The sequence below is a fragment of the Eufriesea mexicana genome, unplaced genomic scaffold, assembly GCF_001483705.2.
Source record: "Eufriesea mexicana isolate 0111107269 unplaced genomic scaffold, ASM148370v2 scaffold294, whole genome shotgun sequence".
NCBI lineage: Eukaryota > Metazoa > Arthropoda > Insecta > Hymenoptera > Apidae > Eufriesea > Eufriesea mexicana.
Genome location: NW_016908489.1, coordinates 402,620 through 423,727, shown reverse-complemented (window position 1 = coordinate 423,727; position 21,108 = coordinate 402,620). Strand labels below are relative to the sequence as shown.

Sequence of the window (21,108 nt, the reverse complement as noted above, 5' to 3'; positions counted from 1 at the left end):
TAAAGCAGTAAATAATGAATATATAATACCTATACCTTAATTGTGCCTATTATTAGACATGTTTATCGCGATAATTCTACTATATATTACCTACTGTTATTGATTTTTAAATTTTTAGTTTATAACCGTTTATTTTTATATCATATTTCGTTTCTTTGCTTTTTTTTTGTATTTGAAAAGAAGCTCAAATATATGAGGAAGCAATATGAATGAGGCTTTCTTGGTTGCTGCATGCATTTTTTCTTTTTATTGTAGCATGAAATTCACTCATATTGGAAAAGCATTAGGCACCAAGAAATATTTATCAAAAAAAATTTTTGTGAACATGTTACAAGTTATTTTTATTAGTCTAATATTTGTATATTGAGAAAATTCGTTTCCCTACCTGTAAAATTACATTTTGAAAATGGGCATTAAGAATTGCCTTATTCATTCCCAAAAAGAAGGTGTCTTTTAGTTACCAGAACAATTTGGGAACACAATATTAGTGTTCATACAATAATGTACATGATATATGAAGTGTTTACTGACTGCTGAATGTGAAAAAAGAAAGGAATATAAGTGGTTCTAATTGTCAATAATGATTAATATTTACTTGAGAAAAATATTGTTTATCATTAAGAAAAATTTTGTGAAAATATACCAATGTGATTCCTTAAGGATTCAAGGGTTTTAATTTCAATTAAAATACCTCCATATTATATTATGTAAGCACTTATTATTGAAATAAACATAAATGTAAGACTGATCACGTGTATTTCTTTATATTAGCCTTTTTATATTAACTGAATGTATAGTTGCACGTAATATTTTTTTATACGTAAGTTTACAAAATATTTGATATACTATAAGAAAAGTTGACACTAATGCTAAACTTTACCATCTTTCCTAGTTGAGAGTGCATGAACTACTGAGTTAGTTCCACAATATGCATAACAAAATTCTTACATATGTGTTCTAATCTCATTAACTAACTTGTGTAATAAACTAATGCTATTAGTAGTATGGCTTCAAGTAAAGAAGCCCCTGCAGGACTATATAAAGCGTGGCTGTTCTTGCTAAGACTGTCACTTCTGGGAGGGAAACAAACTTCTGCTAATCTATTGGATTGGAGAAAGAGTTCCAAATGTTTCCGTTTCTGTTTTTGACTCTTGTTGTAGCCATCAAGGTATTCAAGAAAACAACTCCAAATGGTAAGTAATAAAATATTGTTAAGAATTTTCTATGAGCAATATTAAAAGAATTGATAGTTTTTGCTTTGAAGCAATTTGTTTCCAATGTTACAATTTTTTATTAATTGTAGGAAAAGTTACGGTTTACCTTGGTAAAAGGGACTTCATTGATCATTTGGATAGCATAGATCCAATTGATGGTGTTATTGTTGTTGAAAATGATTATCTTCAAGGCCGAAAAGTTTATGGACAGGCAAGGAATAAAATTAAATACTTTAATACATAAAATAATATACATATAAACAACATTGCATATTTTATTTTTATATTACTCAGGTAACAACAACTTTCCGTTATGGACGCGAGGAAGATGAAGTTATGGGTGTCAAATTTAGCAAAGAACTCGTTTTGTGTCGGGAGCAAATAGTTCCATTGAAGAAGGAAAAACAAGATATGACACCCATTCAAGAACGCCTTCTCAAACGTCTTGGACCAAATGCATATCCATTCATATTTCAATTTCCACAATCCTCTCCTAGTTCTGTTACATTACAACCTGGCGATGATGATCAAGGAAAACCATTAGGAGTAGAATATACTGTCAGAGTATATGTTGGTGAACATGAAGAAGATAAGGTAATACCCTAATTACAGTTAAGTGTTCATTTATTAATAAGGTGTAAAATATGTATATGCATATAATTTGTAATTTATATATAGGGTCACAAAAGATCATCTGTTGCATTAGCCATAAAAAAATTGCAATATGCTCCTCCTACCAGAGGACGTAAATTGCCTACCTCTTTAGTTTCAAAAGGATTTACTTTCTCTCAAGGCAAATTGAATTTGGAAGTTACACTTGATAGGGAGATTTATTATCATGGAGAAAAAGTAGCTGCAAATGTTATAGTTACAAATAATTCTCGTAAAGCAGTTAAAAATATTAAGGTATTTATATATGCATTTGATGTAATATAATAGTGATGAATTGTATTTAGCCATCTAATTTCAATATTTATATGTCTTAGCTCTTTGTAGTACAACATTGTGAAGTAACAATGGTTAATACTCAGTTCTCTCGACATGTGGCCAGTTTAGAAACACGTGAAGGTTGTCCAATCACACCCGGAGCATCCTTTACAAAACAGTTTTATCTTGTTCCATTAGCCAGCAGCAACAAGGATCGCCGTGGAATTGCTCTTGATGGTCATTTGAAGGTAGAAAAAAAATACTTTTATTAAGTAAAAGAATAATTCCTTTTTTGTTGATCATATTTTCACATACTTTGCTTAATATGTAGGATGATGATGTAAATCTTGCATCTTCAACTATGGTCGCAGAAGGTAAAACTCCTAGTGATGCTATGGGTATTGTCATCTCTTATTCTGTTCGAGTAAAATTAAACTGTGGCACTTTGGGAGGTGAATTAGTTACAGATGTTCCATTTAAACTAATGCATCCAACACCTGGTAAGTTTTAATTTTAATGAATATTCAATAATAACAATAACGACAATTTATTTCTAAATAATTACAACTCGTAACAAATATTATGTTATTGCCACAGGACTTGTAGAAAAAGAAAAATCTATTTTGAAGAAGAATAAGAGCATTGAGAGGGCACGTTATGAGAATTCTTGCTATTCAAATGATGACGATGACAATATTGTTTTCGAAGACTTCGCTCGTTTGCGCTTAAATGAGCCAGAGTAAAAAAACTATTTGCAAGGAGGCAAATACTTACTTTAAAAGAATCTTAGATTAATAATTCTTAGTAGTAAATTTAAATCAGAATGCAATAGAATTATATCGAACTAATCATAAATAATACAGTGTATTATATATATGTATATTTAGAATTTATCGATTCTAGGATTCTTTTGATGTGAGTTATATTTAAGGACTGACAAAAGAATAAAAGGTACAGAATTAAGAAAGATGTAACGAAAAAGGACAAAAAAAAGTGAAAAGTATAATAGAAAAATCAATATCGTCTTATAATTTCTATCCGGTAGTGGTGGTCGGTTAGAAATTTACATAAAGACGGAAAAAAAAAATGATTCTAAGTAAGCTTAATGAATAATTTATATCTGGCTAAGATTTTCCCGCCTTACCAGAAGTGACATGTATTAATTTTTATTTATGGTGATTATAATGTACGAGTCTGTAAATGTTTATTACTAACTGATGATATCGTTGATCTATATCTGTATATTAGAAGAGAAATAAAAAAATTTCAAAATACTGATTTCTAAGTTTATTTAATTTATATTTCCTTAAAAATATTAATATGTTACACAATAAGGAAAAATAAAGAAAATAAATATTTACCAAACCCAGAAAATTATTTATTTTATGACTATACAAAATATTACAGAAATTTTAATAATCACTCAGTCTTGCAAAGCATTGTTAAATATTTATCAATGCTGACTGCATTCTAATTAGTCATACATATGCGAATAATATTCTTGATATGCTTGAATATATGACTCTTTCTCCACAGGAGTCATTTCAGCAATTAATGCATCATTTACATCCGCAATAGCAACAGTTTTTCCTGCGACAGTTACGGTCGGTACAAGATCTTCATCTTCAGAATCCATAGTTTCTACTTCTCCTAAAAAAATGTAGAATATGTGTATATGTTCTTAAATGGCAATATTACTATAATAATTTACAACATGTTTTAAGATCATACCTGTATCAATAGCTTGCATTTCAGTAACTGCTTCATTATCACTGCTATCACTAGACTCTTGAGGTAGTACAGATTTTATAGCAGCTGCTGAATTTGTTCCTCCTTTCTTCTCATGAGCTAATAATACAGACATTATGTCTTCACCTTGTTTGTTATTAGTCGATGTTGTGTTAGTAGCAGTGGCTGCAGCTTTATCTAAGATGTTTTCTTGAGTGTTAACTCCATCAGGCTAAAATATAATACCATTATAAAGGAGTACTATAAAGTATTAACACTAAATTTCTAAAATAAAATTTACCTGTGAATCAGAGTTAATAACGGTACTTTCCATCATCCAAATTGGTCTTTCTTTTCTTCTATTTGCTGCATTATCGTCGATAGAATCATCGCCAATTGTAACATCTACTCTTGTGTCTTCTACCATAAAACCTGATGATCTAGTAGCTTCACCGGACCATTGCTCACCAGGTGCTCTTAGACTGCTTGGTTTTCTTGTATCAATGCTAAAAAGAAGAAAATATAAATAATATACAATAACTTCTCTATGTTATTAATAATTTCATTAAAAATTGATACCCTTTAATAGTATTTATATCCACTGGTTCAGGTTCTAATATTTCAGGAGCTAATTTGATACCTTCTACCTCCCTTAATAAAATATAAAGAGGTTCTAGTTGTTCATTAAATTTAGCTAGTAATAATCTTGAATCTTTTTTAGGAAGGGCAGATTGGTCTTCTTCTACTACTTCACGACAATATGTACATCTAAATTCACCAGTAGTCATATCAAATAATTGATCTGCCTACATTATATTATGTTAATAAGTATCTTACTGTTTAAATATTTATATGGTAATAAAACTGTTTCTCAAATTACTCCCTGCATTTTGTCCTTTTTACTTTATATAGTTACTTCTTTTTACTTTAATCATTACACAGTTAAAAATTTTGAGAAACATTGTTGTACAATTTATAAATAATTTACTTACCTCAAGGTCAGTAAAAGTTTTTAAACAATTTGTACATTTAAAACTGGCTCTACTAGTAGCATCTCTTTCTTCAGTTTCCATTCTTTTTCTCATTAAATCTAATTTATATTTTACCACATTTACAAAAGTCTAGAATATAAAAATATAAAATAGATTACTTGATAAAAGAAATAAAGTTCAAATACTTTAATGACTTACCTTATAATTAATAAAATAATAGTTAACTTTTTGTGCTTTACCATCTGAACCCGTTTCCATTTTTAATCTAACTTGTATAAATTTATCATTCCGTAACGTAGATATTCTAGACCTTAACATTTTTCGTTCAAATTTTAAAAGTTCACAAATATCATCTTCTTTCATACCTAATAAAACATAATGATGAACTTTCATATTAAACACAATGTTATAATTTATATATAATATACTTACATGGATTTCTAACTAACATATCAACAATCAATGCATCTTCTATTGTATAAAACCCACGTACTACCAAACGTGCTAATTGTTTTAAACTACTGGGAACTTCTGTAACAAGTCTTTCTTCACCACTCATCTTATTTGTGTGTACATATAACAAAATGTGAGAATTATTAAAAGAACCTTTACAAAATTTTTATTCTTTAATTGTTATAATATTTATGTAACTTGTATTTATTTGTTTATACAATATATTTTGAAAATTTTTAACATTTTGTTAATTTTATGATTGTATTAATATAAAAATATAATAATCTATTTCACAGAGTGTATTATTTTAAATTTAGTTTGTACGAAAATGCTAACCTTTAAAATAGTATAAATATTATCATCAAATATTTCGAATAAATACCAATATAAGAAAATTAAAGTATGTATTACAATATTAATTATATATTCTCTCAAGAGAAATAAAAAAATAACGAGATGAAATACATGATTTCATTGTTTCTTAAAAATGATAAAGTACCATCTTAATAGATGCTTGTTTATAAGTACAATTACTTTTAGGTTATGTATTCATAATAGAAAATTATCAAATGACTACCTGTCAATCAACTGGTATAAAGTAATAAAAAGATATATATTTTTATATGGTTTAATGAAAATTATTAATGGCTGCAATCGATAAAGTTAAGATTATTGTCGTCGGTGATTCTGGTAAGAATATATATAAAATAATTTTAAAATACTTTTTGTTATTGTTATTAATTATTATATTTTTTGCCGACCATCACCTGTTTTTTTTTTTAATTAAATATAAGGAAAGTTAGATTTATTCCTAAAATATATTGTTTAATCATATTTAATTGTTTAACTTGTCTATATTAAAAGTTGTATTTTGTGTATTTCATACATATTTTGGTAACTTTATTTGTAGGTTATCTATTTGATCTATACATCTGATTTGATGTGTGTATATATATATATTTTTTAAATATAATTTATTTCTATGATTAACTATCATTATGATTACATTATTTCTAGGTGTTGGAAAAACATCATTAACACATTTAATTTGTCAACAACAACCTATTAATAATCCTTCATGGACTATAGGTTGCTCAGTAGAAGTTAAATTACATGAATATAAAGAAGGAACTCCTAATCAAAGGAGATACTTTATTGAATTATGGGATATTGGGGGAAGTCAAAATCATAAAAATACAAGATCTGTCTTTTATAATCCTACAAATGGTACAAATACAAAATATCTAAGCTAGGAACATAGTATAAAAATTTAATAATTATTAATTATTGTTAATAAAACAGGTATCATATTAGTTCATGATTTAACAAACAGAAAATCACAGCAAAATCTACAAAAATGGCTTGAAGAAGTTTTGAGTAAAGACAGTAATTATATGAAATCAAAACCATTTGATGATTTTGATCCTGAAAAATTTGTAGGATGTACACAGGTAATACAAATTATTACACACAAATATATGTTCTGTATCATGTTATTTTTGTAATTAAAATTATTTTTTTAGATACCAATTTTAGTTATTGGTACAAAATTAGATTTAGTTGCTGAAGTTAGATCTAATGTGCATAGACGTTCTTCGACTATTGCAGAAGAATGTGGTGCTGATGAAATATTTTTGGTATATCCTTGTTTTTTACAATTAAAAACATTAATTACATACTAATGTTTTGTTAAATTTGTTTGAAATTAATGTTGTTCTTATAGGATTGTCATCAGATCAGATCATTAGCTGCTGGTTCTAGCTCTTCTGTTAAATTGAGTAGGTTTTTTGACAAAGTTATTGAAAGACGTTACTATTCATCAAAAGAAGGAATCAGTCCTGACAAACGAAGACTGCCAATGTATAGTCCTCCATACAGTTCAAAAATCTATCATAATGATTAAAAATTCAGAAAAGCTATGAATTTTATTTTAATAGAATTTTTGTTCCTAAATTTCTCAGTTCATATTACATTCCTAATTTGTATGAAATATATATTTGTAGCAAAATATGAGCCAATAAAATGAAATATAAATAATTATTTTAAATAACATTAAGATATTTATATAAAATATAAAATTGAAGATTTTTAACTATATATTATATATGTTTCGTTTTTTCCATAATTGCATGTAAAAATAATGTATTTATTTTATTAAAATATTAAAAAGTAAAGAATATTTTATTTCTCTTTCGACTTTATTTAAACGTTTTAGTTTATGAATAAAGTTTCATACGTCACAAGTCGGCTGACATCACTATACACTCGTGTGAACAGTCTTTAATAAATCACATCTGACATTCCCACATTCTTTTTTGTAATTACGTCATAACATAGCGCGCGATATATAATTTTTCAAATTAAATTTCGTTTTATACAAAATTTCTATCGAATAGCATTTAAATATCATGAAAGAATCAATTTTAACAAATAATCGGAACCAGAGGAAACCAAAACATATATAAATTTTGACTATACATTTCTGAGTTATTTAATTTTCATATTTATCAAGGTCATAATTCACACCTATCTTTTTAAATTCCTTAGTGTGTGTGTGTGTGTGTGTGTGTTCTATTTTGAGGTAGATGTATATAATATATTTTTGTACGTAATATAAAGGTTAACATGCTTCATCTGATTGTCTGTCAAACGTAAATTTGGTTGAATATGTAAATATCTTTAATTATATTCACTGCAAAATTTGATCAATTTTATCAATTTTTAAAATTAAATGTACATTTGTCAACATTTATCTGTAAGAATAAACATTTATTTTAAATAATAATATGTACGAATAATGTACATAAGTAATGAATTATGAACTTTTCTTTAGGAAACTTTTTTCTATGATGACTTACTTGTTACCAAAAAGATTTTTGAATCAGAATTATTTTACAAATTTACTATCACGATTTCAATCCTATGAATTCATCCAAAATCATGGATATGTTTATGATGTTACTTTGATTGAAAAAGGCCCAATTGCTATGCTGAAAAATAAAATAGCAAAAGGAGAATTAATGGAAGATGAACATCAAATAAAAGTTACTAAGACATTACAAGGTATTTATGAAGAACTAAATGGATATAAACCTGAAGAATTCAACTTATTAGACAAGTGGCTTGGTAGAAAAAGAAAGCAACCACCAAAAGGACTATATCTTTATGGAGCAGTTGGTGGAGGTAAAACCATGTTGATGGATCTTTTCTATCAATGTTGTCAGGTACCTTAATTTATAGTTCATGTAATTATTGCACATGGAGAGTTCAAATATATATTATTAATTAATAATGTGATAATTCAAATTTTTCAGTACAATTTGTGTATATGATAATTACTACAAAATAGGATTTGCTTTGTGTAATGAAGACCATGATATAAAAAAATGTTTAATATTATAAATTATAATTTATAATACCTTCATATTATAAATGACTTTCCGTCTGCAGTACATTGCAAAATAAGCTTTTTAAATAATATAACAAATAAGTAATTATTTTGACATATATTACTTTAGATTGAAAACAAAAAAAGAGTACACTTTCATTCTTTTATGTTGGGTGTACATAATAAGGTGCATGAAATAAAAAAAAGTATTATAAGAGATGTCAGTAGTACAAAACTCCAACCGTTTGACCCAATACCACCAGTTGCAAAAAGTATTACTGAAGAAGCTTGGTTACTTTGTTTTGATGAATTTCAGGTATAATTTTTAAATATATAATCAATTATTTATAATTTAGTGTAATATATATTAATAGAAGTTTATATATTATAGGTAACTGATATTGCAGATGCTATGATATTAAAGCGATTATTCACTGAACTTTTTAATAATGGTGTAATTGTTATTGCAACTAGTAATAGAGCACCCGATGATTTATATAAAAATGGACTACAAAGGGGGAACTTTATTCCATTTATACAAGTTCTGAAAAATTATTGTATTATAAATTCCCTAGATTCAGGTATAGATTATAGATTGAAAACAGGACTTAGAGACGAAAAGATTTATTTCATGTATGTATAATTATATATAAAAATGGAGCATATAAAAAAAGGTATTATTATCTAGAAAAAAATAATTATAGAAAAGGAGAGGATGCAACAAGTGATGTAGACAAAGTGTTTAAATATTTATGCTCAAAGGAAAATGATGTTGTGAGATCTCGAACTATTTCTATAAGGGGCCGTAATGTTACATTTAAAAGAACCTGTGGTCAGGTGTTGGATACAACTTTTGAAGAGTTATGTGATAGAGTAAGTTATTATAAAATTTTATAAAAATTTTTAAATAATATACCATGTAATTTGTCGTTTTTAGCCACTTGGTGCCAGTGATTATTTAGAACTAAGTCAAGCATTTCATACAGTTATTATAAGAGATGTGCCACAGCTAAATTTTCGTCTTAAATCTCAAACTAGAAGATTTATTACATTAATTGACACATTATATGATAATAAGGTAAGATTATAGTTATAATATCATAATTATTTCATCTAGTCTACTATATGTCTAATCATTTGAAATATGAATATTTTTATCCAAATAAATTTTATTTCTTAGGTACGTGTTGTAATATCTGCAGCTGTACCACATACAGAACTTTTTGTACCAGAAAAAGACAGTGAATATACAGATGAAAAACGAATGTTAATGGATGATTTAAAAATATCACATGGATCAGTAAGTTGAACAATGACAATTATTACCTTTTTAATTGGCAAATTATTCTCCAATTTTATATCCTTAATAGGATGATCATAAATCTAATCTTTTTACTGGAGAAGAAGAACTTTTCGCTTTCGATCGTACTGTATCACGCCTTTCGGAAATGCAAACTACACAGTATTGGGAACAATGGCAACAGTATAGATAATAGTAATTGCAATTAATAGAAATTTGTGTAGTTTTATTTAGTAACTTTCTTATCCAAATGACTGAACTTCAAGTCGTTAATAATAGACATTATTGAAAAAGTACAACATTAAGTTGAAAATTGTAATAAATACTTTTAAGTGTAATATACTAAAAACATAGTAAATTTGCATAAAATATGTTAAATATATTGGAATATTTATAATATTTATTTATTTTATGTTTAAACTATATAGTAAATAAAAAATTATTGCAATAAACAAAAAATATCCTACTAGATTAGTTATTTAAGTAATATTCAATGTGTACTAATAATCACAAAATAAAAGTTAATTAATAAAATCTTATTTCATTATTAGAAATATTTCAAATATTTAAAATTCAAATATTTAAATAATTAAATTATTCAAACAATGTACAATGCAATTAATATTTTAATTAAATTTCACAGCATTATAACAGGAGAATAAATAAGATAGATAGAAAAAAATCAGATTGCTAGTTCTTATTTGCTTCGCTAATTAAAATATTCCTTGATCCTTAATAAATTTTGATCCTTCACCTTGAAAGTAGGCATAGTAAAATAATGCTTTTGCGATTACCGCCACTTTATGCAACGAGTACTAGTGCTGTTAATTATCGATATAAAACAGCAGTAAAATATTCTTGGTATTTTCTTTTAAATTAAAAGCTAGAATGTAGAAATTATAAATCAGATTGACTAATGGTTCTTCTTTCAAGATAAACATTTTTTAATCTACGAAAAAAGAAATAACATTTTAATCTTTGCGCGAGAAATATATAATTGATACATACAATGTAGTATTAGATAAAAGTCGTATATTACAATGTTAGAATAAAGTGGGAGAAATTTTATGAAGATAAGGAGAGATGACATTTATATAGATAAATGCACACATACATGAAACTTACATTTTTTATTATATCATTTACCGACAATCGCAAAGTGTAGACGATTATGGTGTTATCAATTCCTAAAAAGAAATTTTGAATGATATCGCGAATAAATTTAAGGCAATCGTTCCCCTCTTACATATTCATTTTTATACATATTGGGTATCTAGCTCAGACAAAATACAGTTTAAAAATTTTAAAAGGAACACAATGGATATTCAAAAATTGACTAATGGTAATTTACGTTTAATTTATTTTTTTGTATTTCTAAATTTTACATATTTTTGTTTTAGGTACGATAAATTTCGATCAATCGCAAATAGATGAAAAAATTAATTCTATACTTTCTAGAGTTAATAAATTGGAAACAGATGTTAAAATTGCTTGGTTGATAAAAGCAATAGGTTTTATAGATTTAACTTCTTTAGGTGGTGATGATACACCTACAAGAATTGAAACTTTATGTACTAAGGTAATATTTAGTTTTGCATTAAAACTTTTTATGCTTGATGTAGCTTTTAAAATATTGACTTTTATATATTTCTATAATTATAGGCAGTAAACCCTCTTAAACTATCAGATAACTCACACTTGCATGTTGCATCTGTATATGTATATCCTATGAGATTTATAAATGCAAGATCTACATTAGAGAAACTTGATAAAGAACATAAAATATCTAGAGCTACTGGTAAGTAATTATATTTGCGATTACCGCCACTTTATGCAACGAGTACTAGTGCTGTTAATTATCGATATAAAACAGCAGTAAAATATTCTTGGTATTTTCTTTTAAATTAAAAGCTAGAATGTAGAAATTATAAATCAGATTGACTAATGGTTCTTCTTTCAAGATAAACATTTTTTAATCTACGAAAAAAGAAATAACATTTTAATCTTTGCGCGAGAAATATATAATTGATACATACAATGTAGTATTAGATAAAAGTCGTATATTACAATGTTAGAATAAAGTGGGAGAAATTTTATGAAGATAAGGAGAGATGACATTTATATAGATAAATGCACACATACATGAAACTTACATTTTTTATTATATCATTTACCGACAATCGCAAAGTGTAGACGATTATGGTGTTATCAATTCCTAAAAAGAAATTTTGAATGATATCGCGAATAAATTTAAGGCAATCGTTCCCCTCTTACATATTCATTTTTATACATATTGGGTATCTAGCTCAGACAAAATACAGTTTAAAAATTTTAAAAGGAACACAATGGATATTCAAAAATTGACTAATGGTAATTTACGTTTAATTTATTTTTTTGTATTTCTAAATTTTACATATTTTTGTTTTAGGTACGATAAATTTCGATCAATCGCAAATAGATGAAAAAATTAATTCTATACTTTCTAGAGTTAATAAATTGGAAACAGATGTTAAAATTGCTTGGTTGATAAAAGCAATAGGTTTTATAGATTTAACTTCTTTAGGTGGTGATGATACACCTACAAGAATTGAAACTTTATGTACTAAGGTAATATTTAGTTTTGCATTAAAACTTTTTATGCTTGATGTAGCTTTTAAAATATTGACTTTTATATATTTCTATAATTATAGGCAGTAAACCCTCTTAAACTATCAGATAACTCACACTTGCATGTTGCATCTGTATATGTATATCCTATGAGATTTATAAATGCAAGATCTACATTAGAGAAACTTGATAAAGAACATAAAATATCTAGAGCTACTGGTAAGTAATTATATACTATATTTTTTATTTGTATTTAAAATATAATAAAGTAAATTATTATTATTATTTAAATAGTGGGTGGAGGATTTCCATCTGGACAATTTCCACTAGAAACACGTCTTCGTGAAGTAGAAATAGCTGTTGAATTAGGAGCTGATGAAATTGATATTGTTATCAATAGACCATTGGCTTTGATGCATCAATGGAAAGAACTATATGAAGAATTAAAATCATTTCGCATTGCCTGTAACAACAAATGTTTGAAAGTCATACTTGCTACAGGAGAATTAGGTAATTTAGAAAATGTATACAAAGCATCAATGGTAGCAATGTTGGCTGGAGCAGATTTTATTAAAACATCTACTGGAAAAGAAGCAATAAATGCTACTTTGTCTGTTGGAATTATTATGTGTCATGCAATTAAGGACTATTATAAGTCTACACAAAGAAAGGTATAGGTGTTCACATAAGTAAAAAACAAAACAAAAAAAATATTTGATGCCTGGTGTATTTATTATTAAAATATACTTTATTTAGGTTGGTTTAAAACCTGCTGGCGGTATTAAGGTTCCACAAGAAGCTTTGGAATGGATGATGTTAGTTCAAATGGAATTAGGGAAGGAATGGTTATCCAAAGATTTATTTAGAATTGGTGCATCTAATTTATTGGATAATATAGTCGAATTAATACAGTCAAATTAATTCAATATTTTATGACAAGAAAAGTCAAATACTTTCATTTCTTTATATACAAATTTTTAAGTAATTATTGTAATTTTATATCACTCTTATATGCATTTATTAAAAGATTTATATATTAGCAAATCCCTTTTCTATTTTATATTTTTCATTAAACCATTCATTCTTAAATTGAAAATATTGCAATAAAAAACACAAATAATTATATCTCAATATAATATGGAAACACTATCATAAATACAATTTACGATTATTTGCATTATATATGTTACTTATTTATATCATATTATTTATATTATATGCTTGAAATAAAACGAAAACTTACGTTAATTCAAAAATATACAATTTTTAGCTTAATTTAAACTAATACAATTATTTACAAAAACATTATTGAATATAAACCCATATCCGCCATTTTGAATACTGTAGCGTGGCGAAGAATTTTTGATGTGAAATACGGACACATTGGGTGGACGTGCCTTTTGCGTTTAGAAAACCAAGATGGTAAGTTCAAGCATTGGATGTCAATATAAAATCCATTTACATCGGTTGTATAGTGTATTATATGTTTTCATAATCAAGTAAAGTGTAAACTAAATGAGCTAAAGTGAATATTTATTTTTATATAATTTATTAAATTTATTTTGTTTTTACGAAGCAAAAGACATACGGTTAAGATGTGCGCAAAGAGGTTATATTTTTATATTTAATAGATGGACGTTGTATATGAATCATTTGTTAACAATTTATTCAGACGAATAAGTTTTTATTGTGACATAGTCTATAAATTATAGAAGTAATTATAGCTTTAAAGAAATAAGAAATGCATATAAATAGTAATGTAACCTATACATATAGTGTAATAGTACAGATTGAATTAAGTAATATCTTTGACACTACAAAGTTTGTCAAATGCTTCTGTTCTTTATTTCAAATGATAATATTGAGTATGTGAAATTTGATTTTAGGCTCGCGGACCGAAAAAGCATTTAAAGCGTCTTAACGCGCCTAAAGCATGGATGTTAGATAAACTTGGAGGTGTATATGCCCCACGTCCATCCACGGGACCTCATAAATTAAGAGAATCTCTTCCTCTTGTAATTTTTCTTCGCAATAGATTGAAGTATGCATTAACTAACCGTGAAGTAACAAATATTGTGATGCAACGTTTAATTAAAGTTGATGGCAAGGTTAGGACTGACCCCAATTATCCTGCAGGCTTTATGGGTAAGATTATGAGATATTTTAGTCTTTTTTTTTAATTATAATTATTTACATTGTAATTTTTAAATATATATAAGGCTATATCGAAGCTACAATATTTTTTATATAAAATATTATAGTCAATATTAGCCAATAGTAAAATAAAATTCTTTATTTTGGTCACAGATTGAATAAAGTATTCTTTCTGTATTACCCAAGAAGTGTACATTTCATACATCATTTAAAGAAAATACTTTTAAGACATATATAGACAATTGAATTAATATTTATTAATATTGTCAAATTTAATATAATTTTTTAGATGTTATTACCATTAATAAGACTGGTGAATATTTTCGATTGATTTATGATGTCAAAGGACGATTTACTACTCACAGGATTACAGCAGAAGAAGCTAAGGTATTTAATTTCCGACATAAAGTAAAAGTTGGGTCAATAAAGTATCTTTCATTTAAAAATCAAATATTTTTTGTTGCAGTATAAATTATGTAAGGTAAAACGTGTTCGCACTGGACCAAAAGGCATCCCATTCTTAGTAACACATGATGGAAGAACTATTCGATATCCAGATCCATTAATTAAAGTTAATGACACCATACATTTAGATATTGCAACAGGCAAAATTTTGGACTCTATTCGATTTGATTCAGGTATAATATCTTTTTAGTATAAATATGTGGAGGAATTATTATTCTTATTATCATTAATTTCTTTCCTTTTTTAAGGTAATCTCTGTATGATTACTGGTGGTAGAAATTTAGGACGAGTAGGCACGGTAGTAAGCCGCGAACGTCATCCGGGATCTTTTGATATTTGTCATATTAAAGATTCACAAGGACATTCTTTTGCTACAAGGTATTTTACATATTTATTTTTTATTTACATGTCTCTTGTACATTTGTTTTTATATTTTTACAAAAAAAGACTGAATTTATTTTTATGGTGGCCATGATCGATGCTATAATATATCGTAAAAAAATATTATAGTCAAAAGTTGGCGAAAATGAATTTCCTTCTTATTGGTCACTGATTGTTCTTACATAGATTTTTCAGTATTACCCATCTAGGAAACACAAGTGTTTTAAATTTGATTATTCTCTATATTGGTTAATTATGTCGCCTGTTATAATAAATCATTCGTTTAGGTTGAATAATGTATTTATCATTGGCAAGGGTACAAAGCCATACATTAGCTTACCAAGAGATAAAGGTGTTAAGCTTTCAATTGCCGAAGAACGCGACAAGAGGTTAGCAGCAAAAGGAGTGAATTAATGTACATTTGCAAGAAAATATTCAATAAACCGAGAATTTCTTGGTGAATATAGATTTTTTTTACCTTTGTCCCATATATTATTTATATGTAGAACTTTAGAACACATAGTGTTAGGATATGTAACAATAAAATATTCTTTTTATTATTATTTGTATCATGTTTATGTTTAAAATGCGATTTTTAGAATCTATTTTGCTATTAAAAATATAGAGAAATATTTTTGGCTGTTAAAAATATGTTTCAAATGTATACAATTATTTAATTGGTTAAAGCATACTGTGTTGATTTGCTTAAGTAAGAAAAAGATATTGAAAGAGAAGATACGAATATCTATCGTGTTAAACTATTTTGATGGTAGCCAAATTTCAGTATTTAGTTCGAATATTTTTCGTAATGTAGCGTTATACTGTTCATCTCTATATTTCTCATTCTTCTTATGTACATCTTTGGCAGCTCTCAAGTATCTGCAAAAGAAATCAAGCAAATATCCTTTTTTACATTTTATCGTAAATTAAGTATATTTATCGAGATTATTACTTTTGTATAGAAAGGACTGTATTTCTGGTTTCTTTTTCTGCAATTCTTGTAGTTTCCGATAAAGACGATACATAATTAACGGTACCCTCAAGTTTTATTCGCGTCAGTGGATAAATGCGGACCCATCCTCCTTCTCTCGCACACGGAGTATTCCAGTCTTTACCATTATCCCATACGGATGTTTTATCGTTGTTTTCTGGGTTATTACCCTGAAAACCGCGTGGAATGTATTTATCCATTAATAAAGGATTGTAATGAGACCATGAACTCGAAGAATTGCTGATGGTCAATTGTTTGAGCTAATGATTAAAATGAAATATAGAGGGTAACATTTCTGACAGTAGCTCAATATTTATCACTATTTTATTTTAAATACGTACAGTAGGCCGAAGTTCCGTGCATATATTTAAGAAACCATCAGTTTCCCGATATGTTCTCGATCTTTTTTTGATGACTCGATTTGTACAAAACTTGGAAGACACTTCGACCGCATCATCAATTGGGCTTGTTGTCCATATCGTAAAAAGAGAGAGTCCAGTGTTGCATATTGGAAGACCTAATAAATCGAATAAATCATGCAGCAATGGTTTCTTTACTTCACAGTCGATCTCGCAGTCGTTACTTAAAGCTGGGCTAAGATTGACCTATTTAAATGTCGATTTTTGACTGTTAGAAGCGATTTCCATTATATCCAAATATTTGAAATATGCATTAATTAACCTCTAATAGCCATGGTTTTAAATTTTTGTCAATTAGTACGTCGAATCCAAAGAATTCAAAGCAATTGGAAGATTTCGGTATTCTTGCAGCTTGGCTTAGTATTGTTAAACTAACTAAACAGGCAATCCTTTGCCACAGGAACCAATCGTTGTAACCAACTTGTTCGAAGTATCTCCTCAATTGTCTAAAAGTCCATTTGCAACCTGCAAAGATTCTAATTATGTTATCTATGACGTAAATCGAGAAAATTAAATTCATAATAGACATTTTATACCAGAACCAACGCGTTCCTTTTTCTCAGAATATCCTGGACCCAACTTGTTCAAGGAAAAATTAGTGAGATGTCGGAACGGATCGTTTAAATGTTCTAACGAAAATTTTTCAGTTGCGAAACGTGTTAATCCTTCCTTATATAAGTATATCGTTAAAGGGCGATAGGAAGGTACGCACACGTACAGTCGTAGATCGAATTTGTAGCCCCCGATTAAAAGGGGATTCTCAATGTATCTTTGCACCACTGCTGCATTGTCGTACGTAAGGTCGCTTAATTTCTACAAACATAAGATCGTGTTTTTAATAAGTTCATTCAAATTCGCGTTCAAGACTTTGATCTAAGAAGTCCTTACACGAAATAGAAAGATTCCTTTTCCTTGACTCTGGCCAACTGGCTTACAAATCCACACTCTATCATGCTCGCAACGACTGCATTCTTCTGCTAATTTAGTATATTCCGATGGCAAGTTATATCCTACAGGACTAATTTGTTGTATTTTTCATAACGCTTGAACGCCATTTTCGCGATTTTCTAATATATTTAAGATTATACCTGAAATCGTAGATCGAACCGTGCATCTTCTTCATGCATCTAAGATGGCGTATAAGATTATCTTTCCTACAAATCGAGCTCCCTTTTGGAATTCTGTTGATGAACTAAAATTTGCGGAAATCGATTGAAAAATAGATTTTAATCTCGGAATCGGTATTAGAGTGGAAGGGTTAGATGCGCATTTACCTGCCATGGAAGTAATAGTTTGTAATGGGGTAAGGGGAAACCACCGGACCGCCACCATAAATTCCATCGATCTTTGAATACATTATTTTCACCAGTATATTCTCTCCAGCCACGTTCCGTACAAACCTATGCACAGAGTATGCAATTCGCGTGTACGTTCATTTACTTTTATCCATTCAATATCGAGGCAAAGACGCTTCAACGCATGATTCTCAAATGATTTATTCAACGTGTTATTGGGGCATTAGGAATAATCACTCTGGACACGAAAATCAAACCAAAGCCACTAATTACAATTAAATTCGAGTATATCTCTTTCACCCTTACGGTAGCCTACTTTTATTATTCTTTTCTTACAACTTCATCATCGATTCGCCGGAGAAGGTCATCGACCACATTTACACCCTGTTCATATAACCTGAATTATTTCGTTTCGTCATAGTAGCCTAGCCTCTCTATCCTTAATAGATAGTAAAACGAATTTTAACGTCATCAAACATTTATTAGAACATAATGTCGAAATTAAAATTGTCAATGGAAATTTGCTTTGAGCTACACGCGGTGTATTTTATTTCCCTGTTAAACGAAAAATATAAAAGTGAAGATAATTAAATAACGAATATATAATAATGTTGACAAATAAATTCTTTCATTTGAAATTCCATTTCGAATTGGTCCTTCATGAACATGAAGGAGCGAGGAATCGTAATGATGTGCACCCCGATGACTCTGTTCTTTTCCTGTTATTATTGCATGTTGCACTTACTTAACAGTCGTATTTCTAAAAATGGTGCACGCAAAAGCGCGTCGCATCTCGTTTGACTCTGCAGATACGTACATGCATATGCACACCGTACGTACCTTGAAAAGTATTCAGTTCAAGGGCACGACTAAGTTTGTAACCGTGTCGAACAAATTCCAAGCGACATAAAAGCGTGACGGAACATATCCAACATTTACGTATCCATCGATGTTACGTGTACTCATTGTATTCTAGAGCTCGACTGTCCACGCAATCATGACCCACGTTTTGTTAAAAATGTTCCCTCAATTTTCGTCTTCCCAATGGAAAGTGCCTAATTTTTATAGCGCTATATGTCTACTAGTGAGCTAAAGGTAATAATTTGCATGCTTCCGAGAATATTCATACCTGTATGAGAAGATGCGGTCCTGTACCATTGTCGTTGAGCCTGAACACAAAAGGACCATCCAAATATTCCACTGCCATGCCGAATCATTATATTCCGGAAGATCGCACACAGATAACAACCACAACTAATAGTATCACAGTATAACCAATCTTTCCTCTCACAATAATAGCGACAAGTTAGTTCTTCCGGTGATGTAAAATAAAAAGGAGAAGATGAAGTGTTAATTATACTTTAGCTCGAAGGATTTCAAGAATAACTCGAGGATCTTCAGTTATCCTTGCACCAAATTCGATATTTAGCAAAAATAAAAGATCCTCGTTAACGCGAAGTACAAGAAATTCAAGATATCTCGTCATACCTTGCACTTTTCATTTACGAAACGTTAACGTATGTTTCTTAACGATTTTAAAGGGATATTTAGCCTGTAAGACATGCTCGTGCGCTGTTTCCTTTTCCCCGTTTAAAAAAACGTTTCTCAATGAGTGCAACGAGTTAGTTTCCGGATCGACATTCCTGTCGAAGATTAACGTTTGATTTTCAAATATCTCGATAGAACGGCATGTAGGCGAGCCGGAATCTCGATTCTCACTGGTGCACCGCCAAGTTTCGGTCTACGCAATCGCTTTGAACTGGTCGCAGGTGCGCAGGTTACTCGTATGCTGCCTTCCACGCTGTTTTCCAGCTTTTATGGCTTTCCACTGGACACCGCGACACCACAAGGACACCGGAAGTCTCATGAGTCGTTAGCTTCCGAAAGAATTGCACTGACATCCGCTCAAAGATCGTTACTGCGAACACGCGACTCTCCAGTAGACCTATTCGTCAAGATTTGTACCAGAAATAACGTAAAAATGTTGGCAGTCGGAGCTGAAAGTTTAAATCTCGTGAGGATGCACTTTGCGATGGCGTGTTTTTATTTATGCGAGAAATTAAATCTACTTTCTCTACGCTATTTGGTGTCGGTGAAATGTCTCGTAGATTAGAAAAGCTTAGAAAAAATTTTATCGTTTGCGAGCTATGTTCGAAGATGTATTAAAAGGAGTATACTCATTGAGGTACGCGATGACGATGTATGAATTGCGAAAGATTCGACAGAAAAATGTTTCGCGTGTCTGGCTTCGTAGGTAGGAGGTACCGCAAGGTTACATTAATGACAAATCGATGAAACGTCCCTTACAGAGAGCTACTTCCTGGTTAGAGACGAAATGGTTTATGAGCAAACCTTCATGTGTCTCCTTTTCTCTTTGCAGGCGGTCCGAGCTCTTTCTCTTGCGGACCTAACCGCGATTATTTAGGATGCGAATGGTTTCTGTACAATATCGGTATGTTCTTTTGTTTTCTGCCTCATCTCCCGCTGTTATTTTCGTTATTTTCGCTTTACCATTTGTGAATGTTTGCGTGGGTACCTCCTTGGGGAACAGACGTGGGAAAATTCTTAGGCAACGATTTACACGAACATTTTAGTTTATTGTAAGCAACACGTAACACGGATACAGAAGCTCGTGCGATATTCAGCCAGTAGTCGATCTAATTAACATTAATCCTAATCGTAAATTGTCACGAACGCTGAACGTCGAGATCGCTATGGGATCGAAGGGACTTTCTGTCAGTCGAATCGATTCCTCAGCATCTCTTTTTGAACATTTACGCGAGTATTGTGAACG

General features: G+C 29.2%; 7 protein-coding genes across 7 annotated transcripts; 5 read left to right on the top strand and 2 right to left on the bottom strand.

Moving 5' to 3' along the window:
- Positions 1-1,077: 1,077 nt before the first annotated feature.
- Positions 1,078-3,159, top strand: Arr2 (arrestin 2). The gene is made up of 7 exons (XM_017911862.1): positions 1,078-1,193; positions 1,304-1,425; positions 1,509-1,808; positions 1,893-2,120; positions 2,201-2,389; positions 2,473-2,641; positions 2,739-3,159. The coding sequence occupies exons 1-7, from the start codon at positions 1,127-1,129 to the stop codon at positions 2,882-2,884; spliced, it is 1,221 nt and encodes a 406-aa protein (XP_017767351.1). The 5' UTR covers positions 1,078-1,126; the 3' UTR covers positions 2,885-3,159.
- Positions 3,160-3,615: 456 nt separating this feature from the next.
- TfIIEalpha (transcription factor IIEalpha) lies at positions 3,616-5,420 on the bottom strand. The gene is made up of 7 exons (XM_017911931.1): positions 5,294-5,420; positions 5,060-5,226; positions 4,862-4,990; positions 4,449-4,675; positions 4,171-4,375; positions 3,873-4,101; positions 3,616-3,791 (listed from the first exon to the last, which is right to left on the bottom strand). The coding sequence occupies exons 1-7, from the start codon at positions 5,418-5,420 to the stop codon at positions 3,616-3,618; spliced, it is 1,260 nt and encodes a 419-aa protein (XP_017767420.1).
- A 520-nt stretch (positions 5,421-5,940) lies between these two features.
- Positions 5,941-7,233, top strand: LOC108556040 (rab-like protein 3). The gene is made up of 5 exons (XM_017911953.1): positions 5,941-6,004; positions 6,332-6,541; positions 6,617-6,765; positions 6,838-6,951; positions 7,038-7,233. The coding sequence occupies exons 1-5, from the start codon at positions 5,959-5,961 to the stop codon at positions 7,215-7,217; spliced, it is 699 nt and encodes a 232-aa protein (XP_017767442.1). The 5' UTR covers positions 5,941-5,958; the 3' UTR covers positions 7,218-7,233.
- A 914-nt stretch (positions 7,234-8,147) lies between these two features.
- Positions 8,148-10,195, top strand: LOC108556005 (putative ATPase N2B). The gene is made up of 7 exons (XM_017911909.1): positions 8,148-8,538; positions 8,833-9,018; positions 9,094-9,335; positions 9,407-9,575; positions 9,640-9,780; positions 9,883-10,002; positions 10,073-10,195. Exons 1-7 carry the CDS (start codon positions 8,161-8,163, stop codon positions 10,193-10,195), a joined length of 1,359 nt encoding a protein of 452 aa, XP_017767398.1. The 5' UTR covers positions 8,148-8,160.
- A 2,152-nt stretch (positions 10,196-12,347) lies between these two features.
- On the top strand, positions 12,348-13,530 carry Dera (deoxyribose-phosphate aldolase). The gene is made up of 5 exons (XM_017911940.1): positions 12,348-12,372; positions 12,431-12,609; positions 12,693-12,828; positions 12,904-13,280; positions 13,366-13,530. The coding sequence occupies exons 1-5, from the start codon at positions 12,348-12,350 to the stop codon at positions 13,528-13,530; spliced, it is 882 nt and encodes a 293-aa protein (XP_017767429.1).
- Positions 13,531-13,947: 417 nt separating this feature from the next.
- On the top strand, positions 13,948-16,071 carry RpS4 (ribosomal protein S4). Its single transcript, XM_017911882.1, has 6 exons — positions 13,948-14,031; positions 14,496-14,754; positions 15,053-15,150; positions 15,230-15,401; positions 15,477-15,606; positions 15,897-16,071. Exons 1-6 carry the CDS (start codon positions 14,029-14,031, stop codon positions 16,021-16,023), a joined length of 789 nt encoding a protein of 262 aa, XP_017767371.1. The 5' UTR covers positions 13,948-14,028; the 3' UTR covers positions 16,024-16,071.
- A 296-nt stretch (positions 16,072-16,367) lies between these two features.
- On the bottom strand, positions 16,368-19,521 carry LOC108556037 (probable tubulin polyglutamylase TTLL2). The gene is made up of 9 exons (XM_017911951.1): positions 19,444-19,521; positions 18,294-18,419; positions 18,108-18,211; positions 17,908-18,037; positions 17,556-17,832; positions 17,282-17,484; positions 16,942-17,205; positions 16,562-16,860; positions 16,368-16,488 (listed from the first exon to the last, which is right to left on the bottom strand). Exons 1-9 carry the CDS (start codon positions 19,519-19,521, stop codon positions 16,368-16,370), a joined length of 1,602 nt encoding a protein of 533 aa, XP_017767440.1.
- Between the last annotated feature and the right edge of the window lie 1,587 nt (positions 19,522-21,108).